The 20,512-nt window shown below is 43.3% G+C and overlaps 1 protein-coding gene across 5 annotated transcripts in view; it reads right to left on the reverse strand.

Moving 5' to 3' along the window:
* Positions 1-20,512, reverse strand: part of LOC147679997 (CD5 antigen-like) — a 768,709-nt gene that overhangs the window by 283,744 nt on the left and 464,453 nt on the right. For 3 of the 5 annotated variants that reach the window (XM_086943540.1, XM_086943541.1, XM_086943538.1), the window contains 2 exons: positions 14,351-14,492; positions 4,711-4,821 (listed from right to left, as the gene is read on the reverse strand). In XM_086943540.1, coding sequence (XP_086799666.1) covers positions 4,711-4,821; positions 14,351-14,492 — 253 coding nt within the window. The remainder of the gene's footprint in view (positions 1-4,710; positions 4,822-14,350; positions 14,493-20,512) is intronic. The other 2 variants (XM_086943542.1, XM_086943539.1) reach the window with 1 other exon arrangement.

The raw sequence follows: 20,512 nt of genomic DNA on the forward strand, positions 1-20,512 counted from the left end.
CTAGGAGAACCTTTGTATTAGAGATATGTGAAGGTTAGCCAATAAACATCATAATGTATAAATGAAATTGTACATGATATGAAACTGTTATTTTAATGTTTTAATTTTGTTTCATATTTTAATAAATACGGCCGGGAGGGTAACTCCCTCCCGCCTTCCAAAAGCTCAAGAACTGTATCCGTCTTCCCATTCTTGGGGATAGTGTTGGGACGGGGTGACGGGTATCCAGGCCATATGAATCCCCGTTGTTCTGTTGCCCTGTCCCACATGAGAGGACTTTAATGCATAGCACACAAGTCACCAGCCATGCGTAAACTTTCTTCTCACCAGTTGGATTCGAGACAAACTGCCAGATGACCAACTCTTAATTTCTTTGTGCCGTTCAAACTCTAGCTTCTCCATTTCAATATCATTCTCTTCCTCCATAAATGGTTGTCGAGCAGCTGCAGCAAGTTGGCCTCCTTCCGCAATGTCACATAAAACAAAGCAAACCAGCAGTACATGAAGCAGCAGGCCTGGAACACTTGTGATCATCTACAAACCACAAGCCAAACAGTTCAAATAAAAAAAAAAAACTTTCTATTGGCTGGAAGGAATGTCTTTCGTCCTGACAGATTCTGTTTAATACTCGCAGAGTACCACAGTACCAGCAAAAACAAAAACAAAAAAAATGATGACACTGCCTATATCCTCAAGACAACCTATTCCTCGCTCAATAGTAGCACTTGTATACTACAGCTTTAAAGTGTTACCTATTTTTAACGGTATTGCACCGTTACATCGCAACTTTTACAACGGGAGTCAATTACAACGCAACTTTTACAACGCTGGATCCATTACATCGCATGCCTTTACAACGCATGACATTACATAGCAGATGCTATTACAACGCATGCCATTACAACGTAAGTTTAGGTAAGTATATAATTTATTTTATTTTATTTAATATTATTTAATTAATTTAATTATTATTAATTATAAATAAATATATTAATTTATATTTTTTATATTATAAATTAAATATATTAATTTAAGTAATTTTAAAAATAAGTATGAGTATAGGAGTATATGTTTTGGGGTACTGAGGTATATGTTTTGGGGTGTTTGGGTATTTTTAGATTTCAGGGCTGGGTTTGGGTTTTGGGGTACAGGGGTATTTTTAGGTTTTAGGGCTGGGTTTGGGTTTTGGGGTACAGGGGTATTTTTAGGTTTTAGGGTTGGGTTTGGGTTTTGGGATACAGGGGTATTTTTAGGTTTTAGGGTTGGGTTTGGGTTTTGGGGTACAGGGGTATTTTTAGGTTTTAGGGTTGGGTTTGGGTTTTGGGGTACAGGGGAATTTTTAGGTTTATGGGCTGGGTTTGGGTTTTGGGGTACAGGGGTATTTTTAGGTTTTAGGGTTGGGTTTGGGTTTTGGGGTACAGGGGCATTTTTAGGTTTTAGGGCTGGGTTTGGGTTTTGGGGTACAGGGGTATTTTTAGGATTTAGGGCTGGGTTTTGGGGTACAGGGGTATTTTTAGGTTTTAGGGCTGGGTTTGGGTTTTGGGGTACAGGGGTATTTTTAGGTTTTAGGGCTGGGTTTGGGTTTTGGGGTACAAGGGTATCTTTAGGTTTTAGGGCTGGGTTTGGGTTTTGGGGTACAGGGGTATTTTTAGGTTTTAGGGTCGGGTTTGGGTTTTGGGGTACAGGGGTATTTTTTGGTTTTAGGGCTGGGTTTGGGTTTTGGGGTACAGGGGTACAGGGGTATTTTTAGGTTTTAGGGTTGGGTTTGGGTTTTGGGGTACAGGGGTATTTTTAGGTTTTAGGGTTGGGTTTGGGTTTTGGGGTACAGGGGTATTTTTAGGTTTTAGGGCTAGGTTTGGGTTTTGGGGTACAGGGGTATTTTTAGGTTTTAGGGTTGGGTTTGGGTTTTGGGGTACAGGGGTATTTTTAGGTTTTAGGGCTGGGTTTGGGTTTTGGGGTACAGGGGTATTTTTAGGTTTTAGGGCTGGGTTTGGGTTTGGGGGTACAGGGGTATTTTTTGGGTTCAGTTTTTTTAAAAAAACGACTTTAAATAAATTAAATTAATTAAATTAATTAAATTAAATTAAATTAATTAAATTATATTATTTACAATTTATAAATTAATTAATTTACATTAATTAAATGTAATTAATTACATTAAATTAATTTCAATTTTAAAATTAATTAAATTAAATTAATATTATAAAATTAAATTTAAAAATTTATATAATTTACAATTTATAAATTAATTAAATTACATTAATTAATTTAATTTATTTATTTTAAATTAAATACAATTATAAAATTAATTAAATTAAATTAATTAAATTAAATTAATTAAATTAAATTATTACTATTTTAAAATTAATTAAATTAAATTATTAGAATTAAATTTATTAAATTAAATTAATTACTATTTTAAAATAATTACATTAAATTAATTAAATTACAATAATTAAATTAACTTAAATACATTTTTAATTAAAGATATACTTACCTATACTTACGTTGTAATGGCATGCGTTGTAATAGTATCTGCTATGTAATGACATGCGTTGTAAAGGCATGCATTGTAATGGATCCTCCGTTGTAAAAATTGCGATTTAACGGTCTGCGTTGTAAAATAACGCGTTGTAACGTCATACATCCATTTTTAACACCTTTGCATAACAAAACACTTTTATTTGGGCTACAAAAACAAAGCCCAATAGCACCAAAATATTCCAAACAAATTTCACATTTTCACAGTCCTATGAAAACTATTTATTATATATGGACGCACATTTATAAACTGCTGTTGCTGAAAAAACTGAAATAAAACAAAACAAAGGTTGCAGTTCAATTATAAATAGGGGTTATTACATTAGGACACCAACACATAAAAACCTCTCAAACATAAAAAATACCATAATTATCGTTTTCTTTTTCGGTTTCTCATGTAACACTTTATTATACACATTATAGTGCTCTACATGTTTAAAGTCAGACCCATATTTACACATAGGGGTAAAACATAATAATTGATTTTTCAAAACACTTTCCTCCAAACTTAGGTAGTTTTCGAGGCCCTGTAACTAATAGGTTTTAATATAAATCCACAGTGCTCATTTTTTCAACTTCAGACCATTAACAAGTGGAGTTTGAAGCTGTGCAGGTCTGAACCTGTCACCTGCACAGAGGTTTGATTGACAGATCTGAAACAGGTGCATTAACCTACACCATTAGTACAATGGAAAAGTAAACGAAAACAATATATTTGTGAACAAATGCATATATTCCGACTCATATGAAATTGTTGCTTTACATCTCTGCCAGTCAACCATCGTGGTTTATAAATGAAATAAACTGCCAACAAGCAGTAGACATTCATTCAAATTATAATATTTCGCAATCAAAGCACACAATAGCTTTCACAATATCAATCAATCAATCAGGGGGTTTATAAAGTGCGCTACTGACCCGTGAGGGTCTCAAGGCGTAAACATGTTTTAAACAACCATTTGCAAAGCAAAGAGGTCTTGCCTAGGCGAGGATTTGTTGTTGTCAATGTTTTAGCCATGTTATGCAGCAGTGCGGCTGCAGCGTAGTGAAAATAAAGCACTATAAAGCACTATGAAGCAGCCAGTGGTGGCTGTATGTCAGAGTTCTTTTTTTTATATTGCTGCCGGGGTGATGCGGGAGGCAACTTGGAGGCAGGTGGGAAAACAAACACAATGATGAGGCCATTGGTATGGCGTCATAACGTTTTTTTTAATGGTGGCTGGGAAACAACGTGGACAACAGTGGGAGGGCGGCTGGATGAAAGACACAAGCTGCAAAAACAGGAGGGTGGTTGGGCGGGCGGCGTCAAGCAACACTGGCAAAAAGGGAAGGAGGGAGGGTGGGTAAGCTACACCAGCCACAAAGGAAGGATGGGGTTTGGGCAGGGGCAACTAACACAGACAACAATGAGAGCAGGGGTGGGTAGTTGGCAGGCAACACAGACTACAACGAAAGGACGGAGGAGAGAGATGGGGCATGTAACACGGACAGCAACAGAAGAAGTGAGGGCGGAATTGGACAAGCAACATGGCCAGCAACAGATGAAGGGTGGGTAGGTGGGACAAGCAACACAGACATCAAGGGTGGAAAACAACATGGACAATGGAAGGATCAAGCAAAAAGGACAACAATGGATTGGGGCAAGAAACAGTGGGTACAATGGAGGTAGGGAGGACGGCTGGGGCAAGCAACTTAGAAAACCACAGAGGGCAGTCAGGGGAAAGCAACATGGACAACAAAGCAAAGAGGGTGGGTTTGGGCAAGCAATGTGGACAGAAACATCCCGAGGAAGGGCTGCCAGCAACACAGTCAATATCAGAGGGAGAGCGATCTGGTGATGGCAAGTAGAAAACAGACAACGAAAGGGCAAGAAATACACTAAGAATCCAGCTGAAAAAAACACACTCTTGTGTGCTTAAGCAAAAAGAAAAACATAGCACTTACAAAAATGATCAGTGGAAGGACACAAGCAATGTGCCCATCCTCTGATATAGGAAATGGACAAACACATGAAGAGAAAGCTGCTGACCGATAAGAACAAAGCAAATGAGTGAAACTGAAGTCAACCAATGTTAAGCAGTGGGTGGTCTCTAAGCCCACTGATAGAAAATAAAAGATCCAGAAGAGACAGCGCATTAGTTTTCTAGTCAAGACCTGAATCGTTCATACCTAATTGGGTAACGGTGTTTCCAGTGCAAGTCAAAGTTGCTATATGTTCCTCTTTGCAGTCCTCTACAGAGTTTCTCATAAGCTGGCATTCACTTATATTTGATTCTCCTCCTAGAGAGTGAGAGAAAAGAAGTACTTATTGAAATAGAAAAGTTTTTAAAAAAAGGAAAAAACCAACACTAGGGCTACCTTGACAGAAACTTCCTTTGATACATTCAAATAATGTAATTGTACATATTATTGATAAAAAGTATTTTCTTTTGAACATTTTTCCTCTTTAAAGTTATGTTCCTGGAACTTAAGTTGCTTATCTTGAGAAATAATCTACTAGTAGAATCATGTCCAAAAATCTTATTGATGACAGCTGATCCAGACTTACTATAAGTGTGCCGACAGCGCATACCCTTCTCTCCCACCCACATCATAAACAATTCTACGTGTTTTACACTGGCAGACGGCCTGACTTGATGCAATTCGGATGCAGATGCTGTAAGATATATTAGGGTGAAACTCAAAATGTGGATTTATGTATGACTGTATGTATGAATGTATGTGTGTATAAATAAGAGTTGAAGGTACATACAAAGAGAGGAGGGTTATACACACCTAGTAAAGCAATGGGGTGTGGCATTCAGATAGGGCACAGAAGGAGTAGAAAATCATGGGGGGGGAATGGGGGTTTCTTCAGTTGTGCTCCAGCATTAGGAAAGTGTTACCCAGGATAGAAGGGTTGCTTGCTCTGATGGATCTGCGCTTGCTTATGCACATGAAGGAGGGAGGAGGCGGGATTGACATGAACCTGATGAGAATTTCAGTTTGCCTGGGCAGTGTACATGAAGGCTAATATCTTGTCTTCTCCCCTCTGGTTTTTCCGTTTTAGATTTTGCATTGCCCACGTGATATTTTTATTTTGTTTGCAATGTCAGGTGGACGGTTGGGTGTAAAGCTTTAAAGCTGATGCAGAAAACTATGTTCTGATAACAAATAGGCGAGTGTAAACATTTATAAACACATGGACGTTATTTTCTTTCTAAAGGTTAACTGCGACTTCAAAACCACCTGTAAATAAGAAACGTGGTCACTGCTTGGATGTTTGGGGACGCAGCAGAATTAGCTACAGCCAAATGAAAAAAAAAACACTTGCATGACAACATTTGAAAAAGGCAGAATTGCATCAAAAAAATGTCACTGGATTTTTTTTAGGTACTTGTGGAAGAAGTGAAGGAAAACATAAAAATAACATACAGGAAAATAGCTGAAGTAGTAGTTTCTTATATGATAAGGAATAACATATTTCCTGTAATATGTGAAAAGGATAATGCATGTAATTCTGCAACACCTGTATAAGCCAGTCTCGAATTTCTTTATAAACGGTCACTTGTGACTCACCCAATCACAGATTATAAAGAGAAGACGTCAGAACTTAACGGAATGTTGTTTTTCTTTCTTCTGCTCTATTTTTTAGCTTCCAATGACAAGCAAAGAGAACATGTTTATTTTTTGCAGTCCTTAGATAGTTCGAGAAAAGCAAGAATCTTGCTTTCTGCATGTTTCTACAAATTCCGAGCTAGTGCGGGGCGTGGCCAAGATGGCGGTGGTGTAGAACGTGCTCTGCCGTCCCTCTGGCGCCACCTGTGCATTTGCCTTGTGTATCGCCGTATCTGGTGCCCATCCGCGCAGCCCGTGGGGATTTCCAGCCTCTGTGTACTGCCCTGAGCCTGCCGGTGTGTTTCTTTCCGCGCTGCGGTGTGTCTGGAGGTGGTGCCGGGCGTCGCAGCCCCGGCATCTCGGAGGCCCGGCGGGCCTGGCGGAAGAGAGCGGCGGAGACTGCCTCCTGTGTGGGGCCCCGTCTGCCTGGCATGGCCGCTGCCTTGATTGTGGGACGGAGAGGAGCCTGCGTGCCCGGAGACGTGTGAGGAGGCGCAGCGGTGGTGGAGGAACGGAGCTGGGACCTGTGGCGTGGCTGCCTTCTCATGATGCGGCGGCCTGCACACGTGGGGAGTGAGGGGCCTAGATGGCGGAGCGGCCTGAAGCGGTGGGGGCGGTCCGGGCACTCGTCAGAGTGCGGCAGCTGAGGCCAAGACCCCCGCAGGGGCTCCCGAAACACAGTGCGGAGGAGTGCCCTTGCTCGGGCCCTGGGGAAGGCGGTGAGGGGTGAGGGGCTGCTACCTCGCACCGAGGAGGTCGGTCCACGAATCCACGGACGGTGGTAGGCCCCCGTGGGTGGGCCCTCGTTGCCAGTATCAGTGTGTGTTGTGGTCAGTGCCCCCCTCCCTCTGTGACTGACGAGCTGTGGCCTCCTGAGTGGACACGGGGGCCCTGCGGATTTGCCCTGTGGGCTGCGGAGGTCTTCTCCAGTGTGCTGGTGGAGAGAGGCCTGCTCTGTGGTACCGGGGTTGTGCATACTGCGAAGGGTGGGAGGCCCTGGCTCGGCCAGCCCATCAGCGGGCAGCACCTCACACGCTGCTCCTCTACATTCCTGGACCGCGCTTGAGACCTGCCGTTATCTGCATGGCGGGAGCATCCCGACATTGGGGAGCGGGCTTGGAGGCCTACGAGAGGCCTGGTGCAGAAGGTGTGCGTATTCGCAGCTGACGGCTGGATTGCTGTCCTTTCTGGGCAGGCTGGCCCCAGCGGAGCATCGAACTACTGGGTCCACCTAGGAGAGACAGAGGTGCTGGCCCCCTGTCTTGTGGGCTGTGTGAGGCTTCAGGGACTACCAGTGCAATCATTTTTAGTGCACGCGCACATTGCAAAATTCTCTCCCAAGTGGTTGACATCAGAGGGCAGTTTTTAGCTGTCCGGGTACAATGGGGAGACACGCAACTAACTGTGGGGTCACTGTATGCTCCAAATAAACGGCAAGAGCCATTCCTGCGGGCAGCCCTCTCTGAGGTGTTGGCATCCCCGACTGCGTTTGTACTGGTGGGGGGGATCTGAACATAGTAATGGACCCGAGGCTGCATAGGTCTGCGATGCGGTCTCATCAGGCGGGGGCTTTGCTGCAGGGGAGGAGGCAAGGGTTACTTGGCTGCATGATGTGTGGCGCGTCCAGCATTCCCTTGAGCGGGATTACACTTATTATTCCTCTGCACACAAAACATATGCACGCTTAGACCATTTCTTAGCTTCGTCCTCTCTGCTACCTCACCTGTCTGCAGCGACTATCACTCCACGCTTCCTCTCCGACCATGCTCTCATTTCAGTCCTGAACCTGTCACAGCAAGCGGCCGCCACCATCTGGTTGGCATCTCCAAGACTCCCTCCTTCATTCAGAGTCCGCAGTTACTCGAATCAGAGACTCTATCACCCAATACTTCGTCAATTATTACCAAAATGGCATGTCCCTGGCGTTGATATGGAGGCCCTTAAACTGGTGGTTCGGGGGGAGTTTATTGTGATGCCCGCGACGTATGCGCGGGTGCGCAAAGAGAAGTGTGCGAAATTAGAAAAGGAGGTGGGTGCCCTTGAAGTGATACATAAGAGGACGGGGCCCCGCAAATTTGGAGGGAGTTGGAGACAAAGCGGCGCATGCTCAAGCATCTAGACTTAGATAGGGCAGAGTACGCCCTCTTGCTCCTGCAACACAAATTCTACCTTAGTGGGGACATAGGGGGCGGATGCTAGCGCATTGGTTGAGAGCGCAAGCGCAGCTGACGGCCATTCAATCCATTCGGGATTCTCAAGCAGTAAAACATACTACTGATTCACTTATTGTGATATCCTTTCGGCAATTCTATCAGGACCTGTACAACGGGGAGGCACCAGACTCTGGGCAAGTAGCGGCTTACTTGGCATCCTGTGATATTACGCCTTTCCTTAAGACCTCGGCAGACGCTCTGAAGGCCCCGATCCGTATAGAGGAGGTCCTATCCGCGATTGCGCATCTGAAGGTGGCCAAATCCCCGGGGCCGGATGGCTACTCTGCCATTTTGTATAAGACATATTGTGTAGAGCTGGCTCCCCATTTGACCCGCTTTTTCAATTCCTTTTTGGTTACGGGAGAGGTGACTCCTTCCATGTCAGAAGCAGCCATTACGGTTATTCCCAAGCCTGGGAAGGATACTAAGGAGTGTGGATTGTACCGCCCGATCTCGCTCCTTAACATTGACATGAAGCTCTTTGCCAGTATCCTGGTAGTGAGACTTAGCCCGTTGATGGATGGAGTTATAGACCCTGACCAGTCAGGCTTCATTCCAACCCACCAGGGGGGGATAATACTAAGCAGCTTCTTCACCTCCCCAATCTGGTTCACCGCTCTCGTGCACAGGCCTTTTTCCTATCTATCGACGCCGAGAAGGTCTTTGATCGTGTAGACTGGGAATATCAGTTTGCGATATTAAAGGCCTTTGGTCTGGGCGACGGCTTTGTGCGATGGGTCCGCTGCCTCTATGCGGCTCCTAAGGCGGCGGTGCGGGTATACGGGTGCAGGTCCACCCTCTTTCCCATCACCAGAGGGACACGGCAGGGGTGCCCCTATCCCCACTGCTTTTTGCGCTCTATATGGAGCCTTTTGCCCAGCGTATACGGTCCAAAGAGGGCTTATCGGGGATTCGGTTTGGCGCTGATGTGCACAAAATTAGCTTATGTGCCGATGATGTGATCCTCTCGCTCACTCAGCCTCATTCCTCCCTGCGGCATTTGTCCAGTGAAGTCCTCGAATTTGGCAAGGTTGCGGGCTTTAAAGTTAATTTCTCCAAATCGCAGATCCTTAATATATCCATTTCTGATGCGGAGGTGCAGGACTTGCAGGAGGACTTTGCCTTCCAGTGGATAAATTCCAATATTCAGTACTTGGGAATTCATCTCACCCCCTCTATAGCTAAAACGGCCTCTCTCAACTACAAGATGTTGGTGGACCAGACTGCCAAATCCTTGACGGATTGCTCCCGTCTTAATTTGGCTTGGTACGGGAGGCTGGTGGCAGTCAAAATGATGGTGGTCCCCTGCATCCTGTATATCTTTCAGATGCTCCCATTGAGCCCCCCTCCGGGTGCCCTCCAGAAATTACAGGGACTCCTTCATAAATTTTTATGGGGCAATACAAGACCGAGACTTGCTCTATTACTTGTTAAGGCTTCTAAGTCCGTCGGGGGGATGAGTTTCCCCTTGCTGAAGGCATATTTTCAAGCAACGTGTTTGCATTATGTCATTGAGTGGAACAGGCCCTGGTCCAGTAAGCACTGGAACTTTATGGATCAGACGGTGGCGGGGTGTAATATCTGGCACGAATTGTGACTACCTCGCAAGCATAGAGAGTGGGGTCTTTACTCTTCTCCAGTGACGTTACCGACGCTGAAAGCTTGGCACCAATTGGTGCAGCGCAGGAGCTGGACTACTTTTCCATCCCCGATCACACTCATTGTGGATAATCCGGATTTCCCCCTGGGCGGTGCATCCCTGATTTTCCAACGGTGGAGGGAAAAGGGCTCTAAGAGAGTGGGCTCCCTCTTTGACCTCGACGGTCTGATTCCATTTCCCAAGCTTTGTCGAGATTATTATTCTCTTTTGGAGTCCGATGCTTTTCCTTACTCGCAGGTGGCGTATTGGGTTACCCAACCCTCTGATATCGCTTCTATGTCCCGCCCTTTGATGGCCTTTGAAAAGTGGGTAGTCTGCAAAAAGGATGACCGCAAGCTTATATCTATGATCATGGCCCACCACAAATCACCACGTACAAAGGCGCAGGTTCGCTAGGAGACGGAGCAGGGGTGCCCGCTGATGCGTAAGGAGTGGGAACACATTTTCTATTGTGCGCATCACACCACTGCTAACGTAGCGGGTATCGAGTCTGCCTATAAGGTAGTCGCTTATTGGTACTACACACCAGCACGTATCAAAGCTCGGGATGCAACAAACACACGTCTGTGTTGGAGGGGATGTGGTTCTCCTAGTACTCTGGACGCACCTGCTGTGGCATTGTCCGAAGCTAGAGAGGTTTTGGAAGGTGGTTCTGGATGACCTGGACGAGGCCTTTGAGATCACATTCCCCCGAGCACCGGAGCATGCGCTATTGGGGCTTCCACACGCCAAATTGTTTCCTTTGCACTCGCTGAGGGGTAGGCAGATTGCATTAGCTTTGCTGGCAGCACGACTAGTCATCCTGGCGCGATGGGGTTCCCCGGACCCACCTGATCCGAGGAACTGGATCCGGCGACTTTGGCACCTTTTAGCTACGGAACGCCTTTCGGTAAGCATGGATGGGAAGAGTGCTGAGTACGCAGAACTATGGGGTCCATTCCTGCATCTGCTGTCTAGGGACCTGAGGGAGGTCACTTGTCCGAAGTACTTACAGATTCTTTAACTTATCTCTTTGGAACCTGGGGGAGCTGCTAAGCCTACCTGAGCGGCGGTACGGGGGGCCTATGGGCGGTGTGGAGTCTGAAGAGGAATGTGAGACTGATGCGGTGGTGGGTGGGGGTGGTGGTAGGGAGGTTTGGGGGGTGGGGGGAGTGGGGTTTTCTTTTCTTTTTGTCTGTTGTCTCTGTTCTTAAAAGGTGGTAACCATGCATCTGCCCTGGCTGCTTAATACGGTCTGGTGCTTTCATCGCGGGTTCACCCTCCGGGGTGTAGGCCCAAACGCTGTGTTAACTATTCCCAGACTTTGCTCTGTCAGCCAGTGGATGTAGGCAGTTGAACTGTGTTATGAGTTATTGTACCGCTCAATAAAAACGATGGATTCTAAAAAAACTGACTTGTATTGAACTGGTTTTTGATGTGTTTAATTTTGCACTAGAGGTTTTATTTTTCATGTTTGCAAACATGCTTGCTCTTTCACATGAAAGAGCTAGACACCAAGTTTTATGTGGTGTGTGAGAAAGGTGATGATGTGATGATATACTTTGTGGGGTAACATATCTTCTGATGTATATAAGGATTGTTGCAGAGTCATCCCTGAACTTTTTGCCTTCCTCCTGTATTTTGTCTGACCTGTTTTTGTTGGTTTTATGACTCTGGGCACTTTACCACTGATGATCAGTGCTAAAGTGCATATGCTCTCCCTATTATAAATGAATGTATGAATTGGTGATTCCATGATTGGCTGGTTTGGTTTACCAGTCATACCCTAGTACAGTGCACCAGGAGTGCCCAGGGCTGGTAATCCAAATGCTGCTAGTGGGCTTGCACCACTGGTTCTGCCACCCACAGAAGCAGCCTGTAATAGGGGGTCTAAGGCCTGCCATTGCAGAGCCTATGTGCAGTCTGGTCCTGCCATGTTGACTGGGCAAGTACACCCACTTGCCAGTCCCTAAACCTTCCTTTTACTTCATATCAGACACTCCTATGGTAGGCAAAAGGGCAGGGTGCATTGTAAGTATAAGGTAGGACATGCCCTGGTGTGTGTGGCATGTCCTAATAGTGAATTACAGCCATTTTCGTTTTCACTATTGTAAGGCTACCTGTTCTCTATAGGCCAGAATGGGCAGTTAGAATATTACATTTTATAATATGAACTGACTCAGGGAACATGGTAGAAATTCGAGTTTAGTATGCCTGAACTCAGAATGATAAAATACATCTTTTAGTGAAGTTGGTTTTATCATTCTGTGTTTGAAAATAAAACCTTTAGAAAGTTGGTATTTTCTTGTCTAATTATCAGAGCCTGTTTCTGCTAGGCTGTGTATTCCTTGTCTGGAGTTTGAGTGACAGGGCTGGGGAATTCCAGGAGACAGGATGAGTCTGCCCAGTGGTGAATAGAGAGATCTGCATCTAGATGGGAGGGAGGAGTTGCACCTGGGACCTGAATAGGACTGTGCCTGCCCCCACAGGGCTGGCTCCATCCCCTGTGGTCCTCCTGATGTCTCTGCCCTGCAATGTGAAAGGAGAGAAGGAATCATGTCAACAAAGTGTTCCAGGGCGGTGCTTTCCCTCCACAATGCTGGCTTCACCTCCTGTGGGGTGTCTGATGTTTCTGCCCTGCACTGTGAAAGGAAAGAAGGAGTCATATGAACAGTGTTCTCCAGAACTGGTTTGGACTAGGCAAAGGCCCCTCTGCCCTCAGAGGAAAAAGGATTTGGGGGTATAAATATTGGGACCCTGATCCCAAGAAATTAGATCACTTTTGGACTACAAGAAAAAACCTTTGCTGAGGAGAGGAACCTGAAGAAACTGAGGAGAGACTATCTCTAAGCAGAAGTGCTGCTTGGGGGACTGGCCTGCAGTGGTTGCCTGACTGCCAAAGAAAGGAGAAAGAACTTTGTGTGCTTTATTTTCAACTAGTGAAGGATCTCCAACGGCTTGGAACACAGCTTGCCTCCTGCTGAAGTCTCAGAGACAGCAGACTTCAAACCCCAGCTCCCCAGAGTTCTTTGGAAGTGGCTACTGCTGCTTTGAGGCCTTCTGAGGGACTGCGTGTCGCAAGGAGCTGGAAGCACGAATCAAGAGGAAGAAGTGTGTCGCTGTCACAGCAGCTGCCGTCGCAACTCCGAAGGAGGATGTTGCCGCTGTAGCTGACGCATTGCACCTTATCGAGAGAAGTGTCTCGCAACGAGCAAGAAGCGCGTCGCCGTCGCTGCTGCTGCCGTCACATTGTGGATGTCGCCGCTGTAGCTGTCGTATTGCACCGCATCAAGAAAAGTGCCTCGCATCCACGGAGAAGCGCGCTGCCGTCGGAGCTGCTTCTGTCGCATCTTGGTTGTCGCCGCTGTAGTTGTCGCATTGTGCAGAAGCCTCTTGCAACGTCGGAGAAAAGTGATGCAGCCAAGGCTGATGCCGTTGCATCGCTGAACAAGGGTGTCGCCGCTGCAGTTGACGCATTGTACCGAGACTTCTCACGTCATCGGAGAAGTGTGTCGCATCTGGAAGGTCTTCACGTCTTTATTTCTTTGCGCCGGAACTTTGCAGCATATCCATACCTGCAACACTGTATGTTGTGGAATCGTCACGCATTGCAAGGTACATTGATTTAAAGTGTCGCATTTAAGTATAGAAATGTGGATTGTTGTCATTTATGGTCTTGTGTTAAGTCTATATAAAGAATACTTATTTTTAATATACAACTGTGTGGTGTCCATTTGTAGTGTTGTCACTGGGTTACTGTATATGGTCACAAATGCTTTACGCACTGCCTCTGAGATAAGCCTGTCTGCTCGTGCCAAGCTACCAAGAGGTTGAGCAGGGGTCATTTTAGGAGTGTACCCCCTCACCCTGACTAGAGGCAGGGGTCCCTATTTGTCACAAGTACCCACCTGTGCCAACTAGAGACATCCAAATCTAACAAGGATATTGTAAGTCACCTCGGAGTTCCATAACCTAATAAATGAAATCAGCATTTTCCTCTATATGGATATGGAACACCTCTGTGACTTTGAATATTTTTATAATGTATGGCAGGGAATACTTAATCACTTATATAATTCACCAAAGAACTCGTAGTCTTGCGCCACCTCATAGGCCAGAACTCCGTGGTGATTTGATATATATCATTCTAATGTGGAACTGTGTGCAATTAGTCACATATATTTTGCAAAGGCTACTTATTTCATGAATTTTATAGTCAGCTTTCAAAATGAGTTCTTTTTAGGTAAGGGCTAGGTGAATTTGCTGAAGGCTGGTACTGTCTGTCAATATTGAGAATGCACTGCAATATTTACCAGTTTGTGCAAATTTCTTTTTGTCTGCATATCTTGTTTGTACATACCTTTGCAGTGAACCTGCACCGTGGGTAAGGAAGGGTGCTTAAAAGAAGACCCCATCGATTTGCTAGAGGGGACTCCACAGCCAGTTTCATGACAGACCAGGTAAGCAAGGGGTGAACTTGGACTCCATAGTTCATCACATACCTACAGAAATAAAAAAAGCATATTAAGCACGTTGTTTTTAGACACTGTTCATATTTAACAGGAAATTATCGAAGTAAGTACAAAATAAAAGTTAGCTTTTAAATATTGTTATGATTTTCTTTCTATTGTGGAAATTATTATATTGAAATATTATTGTATTGGAATAATATTATTTAGTGACTGTATCTCAGAATGTAATGTTCGGAATAGTGTATATGCAGATTAACTACTGTAATATTTGACAAATTGTGAAACAGGCAAAATCCAACATTTTTTTTTTTACTCACTTACAAATTCAAATTGGATTACAAATAATGCTTACATTTTCTCCACAAGGCAACTGCTAAATAGGTGGATCTGGGGATGTTTCTCCTAGTTCATGTCGTGCATGTGGTTCTTCCTTTGCTAAGCGAGGTTCAGAAACAACCAATTGCCTAGGCTGCCCACAACCTGAACGGTTCCTAATATTCTTCCTTGGCTTCGTTTTGCTCTGGAGAACCTCAGGAAATGCGGAAAGCAGATAGCTTGTGGTTCACATTGGCAGGATGCTCCATGGCTGTTCACATTTTGTGTTCCATAGTAGGCATACATAGTGCTTAATTTGAGCTGGTGGTTTCCGGTGCTTAGCACTGGCACATATTTCACAGGGCTGGGTCTATATGACTTTTCTCCTCTGGGAGGTGTAGGCCTGGTAATTATTAAAAATAAATGTACTGGTCCTCCCTCAGTGTCTGCCTGGTATGTATTCACAGCTGGCCCATCCTGGTCCAGGTTTGACGAATGTGCCTCATCTTCACGTTAGTGATGTCAGCAGTGCACGCCTGCCTTTCAGGGAGGGTCGTTGTTATTTCTATTGGATAATCGTGGCTGAAGGTGGGCTCATGGCTGAGCTGGGGCAATGCAGGCTGGGAGAGCGCAGGGCAAATTTTTCTAAGACATCAAAGTAAAAGTACTAGCATTCTTTTTTCATAAGCTCGCACTGAAATTAAATCAACTGCAGCTGTCTATATTGTGCATTTGACATGCTCGTGGCCGGGGCCCCTTACCAACTGCAGTCACTGTCGGACCATGTGCTGTTCTGCACTCTATAAAAACTACAGGTACGCGAACTGCTATGCTGGATGAGCCTGTCAGTGGCAGCATTATGGGGAGCAGCTGGCACTGCACAGCCTGCTGAACTGCAGACACCCTCCTGCCTGCACAAATTCATTACAGCACCTACCAGATCAACACAAAGGTGACTAGATGTGATCACCCCTTATGAATCTTTAAGCGCAATAAAATTATTGTCGGTGCTGGAAGGGCCCCTGATGATTCTGTAACATGTGTGTTTGCCTTGAGAAAGAGGACTGATTGCATTTTTGTTGTGTTTACTTTTCTTTATGGCGGGCATCAGTTAGCATTGGATGCCGACCTCAGGAGGGAGTAACAGGATTTCAAAGAGCAAGCAGTCCACATTCATTAAAAGAAATAGCAGATGTCGGAGTGAGAATGGCATTTCTAATCAGCAAGTTGTTTTTGGCTGTAACAAAATGAAAAGACGGTCTGATGAGAACCATGTCATTCAGAATCAAATGGAGCGCTTTTTGGATTTAAAATGTTAAGGTTAATGGGCTGAGCACGGTTAGCTAATGGCAGAAAAGTATTTCTGTATATGAATTCCGCATACTTGCTGCATTATCTCTGCAGATTCTATTTTTGTTTTAAAAAAATGTATTTGAGCAGAAACGGGTGAGTTTGCTCATAAATTCAACTTTTGTTATGGAAAAGAGGTCAGAGCACTTTTTCTGCTTAAATTGTGCATGGATGCTTTTATTTTCATTTACATTAATTTAAAGCTCGAACCGCATGCCCACACAGAATAAGCTGAGCTTTTACAAGAGGCAATCATGTGGCCTAGTGACTGCAGCTGCCGACCATGAAACACAGTTCAACCAGGTTTGAATCCCTGAGATCAGCAGCACCCTGTGAAGCTAACAAATCTCCCTTTGTCTGAAAAAAAGTATAAAGTAGTCTGGAGAATTGAGAAGTGCTTGTCTGTCCTTGGTCCGGGTTTGCACCAAGTAAAAGTGACACAAATAAAATTGGGATTCTGTCTGTCACCCTGCTCTAGTCTAATCTGATATGAACTAAGGGAAAAGCATCAAGATTTTGACTAAAGCGCACAGTGTGAAACTGGAGAACCTGCGGTCAAATCCAGTTTCCCTGCTTACCCAAATCATGTGAATCATAGACAAAGGGTTTATGTCACTGAGATACCCTTTTGCCAAAATTGTGCTTTAAATGCACTATTTGCTTTCATTTTTTTTTCAAAACATTTTCAGGTGAGAACAACTTATCAAAACCTTACTTTAGGAAGGCTTGCTGAAATTCTGATCAGGTATTTCACCCTGGCTTTCAGTCGTGCCAACTGTGGATGTGGGTGAAGCCACTGGGGGAGATGGGTGGAGCAGAGGAAATGGGTGTGGCCTCCTACGAACATTTTTTGGCCACCTCACTTATTATTTTACAAATTAAACACTGGGCATAAAATAATTTTATGGAGAAGCAACACAATTCACTTACTCATACAGTGGTATAAAATAACATAACCTAGCCATTGCTACAACATCTTGGCTCAGCAAGACTTTAGACATAATGAATAATTGTACAGTGCACATCTATTGTTTTTACTTAGAAAAGAAACAAGGATTGAATGGATATCATAGTAGCATGAAATTGATGGAGCAAGGATTCAAGAAACAAAACTTGCTCGAAACAAATCCTTCATTAACTTTTATTAACTGTTAAAGTTGTAGATAAGATGAAAACTAATATACACCAGACACCGACACATGGGAAAAGCTTTACTCATCTTTAATTATTGTGGAATAAAGTGCAAACGTGACTAAACTGTTTTGATTTGTAAAAATGCTTTACGCTTTTGCAAGCTAGAATTACGTAGATATAACATGACTAACTCGCTTTTGGAGGGAAATCTCTGCGCATGCGCAAGGACTATCATGTGGTCTTGCGAAACTGCATGCCCAGCATCTGCTTGCCTGAACTAAAAGGAAAGCTGCTTACATTAATGCTTTTGCCCAGAAAAATAATAATGATATGGGATAGAGTAGAAGGGAGTGGTGAACAGTGAGAAATGTATATTTGAGAAAATAACAACTGTTTATGATTCTTTGATCAATAGTGTACACTTGGGCCTTTTTTACATATGACTGGGTACCTGAATAAAAATGAATATGTCAGCAGAGTGTGATGAAAACTCCCCTAGCCTTGTCCAATCATATTACATTTTTTAATAATATTTGCAACTATTGAGGGTGGGACATGTAGAAATGAAGACTATAGCTAGAGTGTAATTTAGAATGTTAGGGGGCTGGAGATGGAGAGTTTGGTGATGCGATTGCCACGCCAAGAGAAACTTGGTGTTGATGGGTTCGAGAGCAGTCTAGGAAGATTCAGATTCGAATAACAGCATGATTAGATTCGAAGATTTCCAGAAGAACATCAAGGAGGGAGAGAGTGTAAGAGAGGGATGCGCAGTGGTACGTCAAGTATATAGAGAAGTTTAGTAAGTAACTGACATGTCCTGATCCTGTCCTATAGTCTTTGTCTCCTGATACTAACTCAGGGGACCCCCACCAGTCCTTTTGCCAAGGGGGGAGGGGGGGGGAGGGAGGGGGTTCAGAATTTCAAATAAGTAAATATTATTCTGACTCATATTTAGCATATTTCAGTGCAAATGTATTTTTGCTTCGGAACCTTTTTCTCTCTTCATCTATCCACTCCGTTTGCATGGATTTGTTGAATGAGTTTGTGTCATTGGCTGCATCTGCTAAATGATTTATCTCTCCCATGTGAACATGATGGTGTTTGCACTCTGAATTTTTATTGAAAGAGCGTTTCATTTTTATGACTGAAGTTTAGATAAAACATATGAATCTTACACAGAGTCTGTGATTATTTCACCAAGATATATGAATTAGTTAGAAAAATGTTAATATCACCATCAACTAACTCAAATATTGGTCCATCAACCAGAGAAAAGAGTGTTAATCATTGAAAGATTAGTTAGGCTATATATTTTGTTTTTGAAAATCTTAAGAATACTGGAAACTAACTAATCGACATCTGAGTGAAATATAAAACTTGACCCCCAGCGAATCGTGTGGAGTATTTTATCCCTGACACACCAGCTGGATCAAATTATCTTAAGAGAAGATAGCAGCTAATACTTAAGCTTGGTCATTGGAATGTAGGAATTATCTTAAGAAATTAGCTGGAAAAAGAGAGTCCTTGTCACATGTTAGTGATGAAAATGGAGAAACCGTTGGTAAGTCGGAGCAGCACAATTTTGGCTCCACCCTTTCAGGTTCAGTTATGCAACATATATGTGTATGGCCTCATCTACTTGTGCGGTGTAACATTATTAATGTAATGTAGTGCACTTGAACAGTTATAGAAAGTGCATCTACTGTGTAATCTCGACATTTATATGAGTGTGTTTATTAACGTTTTCTTTATAGTAGGAATGCCTTGCAGTTCTCACATATTTCTACATTTGTGTGGTTTGAATAACAGTGTATTCCTTATATGTTCATGTATTTCTCTCCATTTATTTTATAACTAAAATGTATCAATTTGAATAGTGGTCTACATCTATATTGTAACTGTATATGAATCTGTAATCATGCATTCAAATCATGTATCGGAACGCTTGCCGCACTAAGCTGACCAAAGTCCGTAATCTATTGGATTTTGCAATGTTTAACTTTTAATGTGAATGCTTGCTTTGGGTGCAATGTTTTTCTCTCCTCTGCAGGTGCAGTTGCATTAGATCATGGATAGAGAAAGGCACATTGTGTGGAAAAAAATTGTGAGACTCGAAAAAATATCTATAAGAAGATTTAATGTAGAAAGGGTGGACTTCTGTTTGTGCCGGATAGGGAGACAGGAGGAATCCAAGGACATTCTAATGTGTGGACCAAAGGAAACTAATCTCAAGTGTAGTTGCCAAGTTTTACTGTTTGAAGTTGGAAAAAATAATTGGGAATGTAACATCTGATTCTCGTAGTTTCTTTTGGTGAGTATGATTGGCCAGAACACTTTAGGTTAATCAGATTTTTCTTTTGACTCTGAGAAGTACAGACTTCTTTGTGACATCTATGTTGTGCAGCTTCATGCTATACAATTTTCTTTACTTTAAGAACTTTTACAGAAGTTCTGCTATGCTGACACCTTTTTCTGCTTCACTGGCCTAATGGGGTTTCCCATATTTCTCGTTTACAATTGGGTTTAGTAGGTTCTCCTAGACTACCTAATGTATAGACAAGAGGATCGAAATGTTCAATCTATTAACCAGACTTTGTTTCTCAATCTTTGCATTGCAACTACAGAATTCCTCATTTGATTTTTCTTATTGAAGATCAATGTTGCACATCATTTCGGATATCCTCAAGTGATTCTGTATTTTTATATTATGTTTCTGTGATGATTTATATCAGCTTGGCTTTGAATTTGTAATAAATCCATACCTAATCCCACGAGTTGACTCTAAGCTTTACTGTGTGGCCAAATGGGTTACACTGTAATTGATCAATTTTAGTTGATCCCAACTCCTTTTATTCCTCTGGGCATCTAGAACCTTCCATTGCAGTGGGCCAGGAAGAAGGAGTTCACGGTCTATGCGTTCTCATAGTTTTAATGATCTGTGTTTTAAGCTTTAATTAAGCATACTAGAATAATGTAGGTCATAGACAGTGTACAAAACAATTGAAATATGGATTTTTTTTATATCAACATACTATTCTAAATTACACCTGTTATGATCTAAACTTTCTAGCCAAAATGCTATCCCGCTTCATACTCAGATCTAGTAGATATCAGAGCAGTGACTTTAGCTGCTTGCTGAAGAGTGAATACAGTTAGGAACACCTCCAGAACATTCCGTATTGGGGAAACAGTACTTAATCAGCATTATATAATTCCTATGTACCCAATGGCTATAATCTAACTCTAAAAAT

The sequence above is a fragment of the Lissotriton vulgaris genome, chromosome 11 (genome assembly GCF_964263255.1).
Source record: "Lissotriton vulgaris chromosome 11, aLisVul1.2, whole genome shotgun sequence".
NCBI classification, from domain to species: Eukaryota; Metazoa; Chordata; class Amphibia; order Caudata; family Salamandridae; genus Lissotriton; species Lissotriton vulgaris.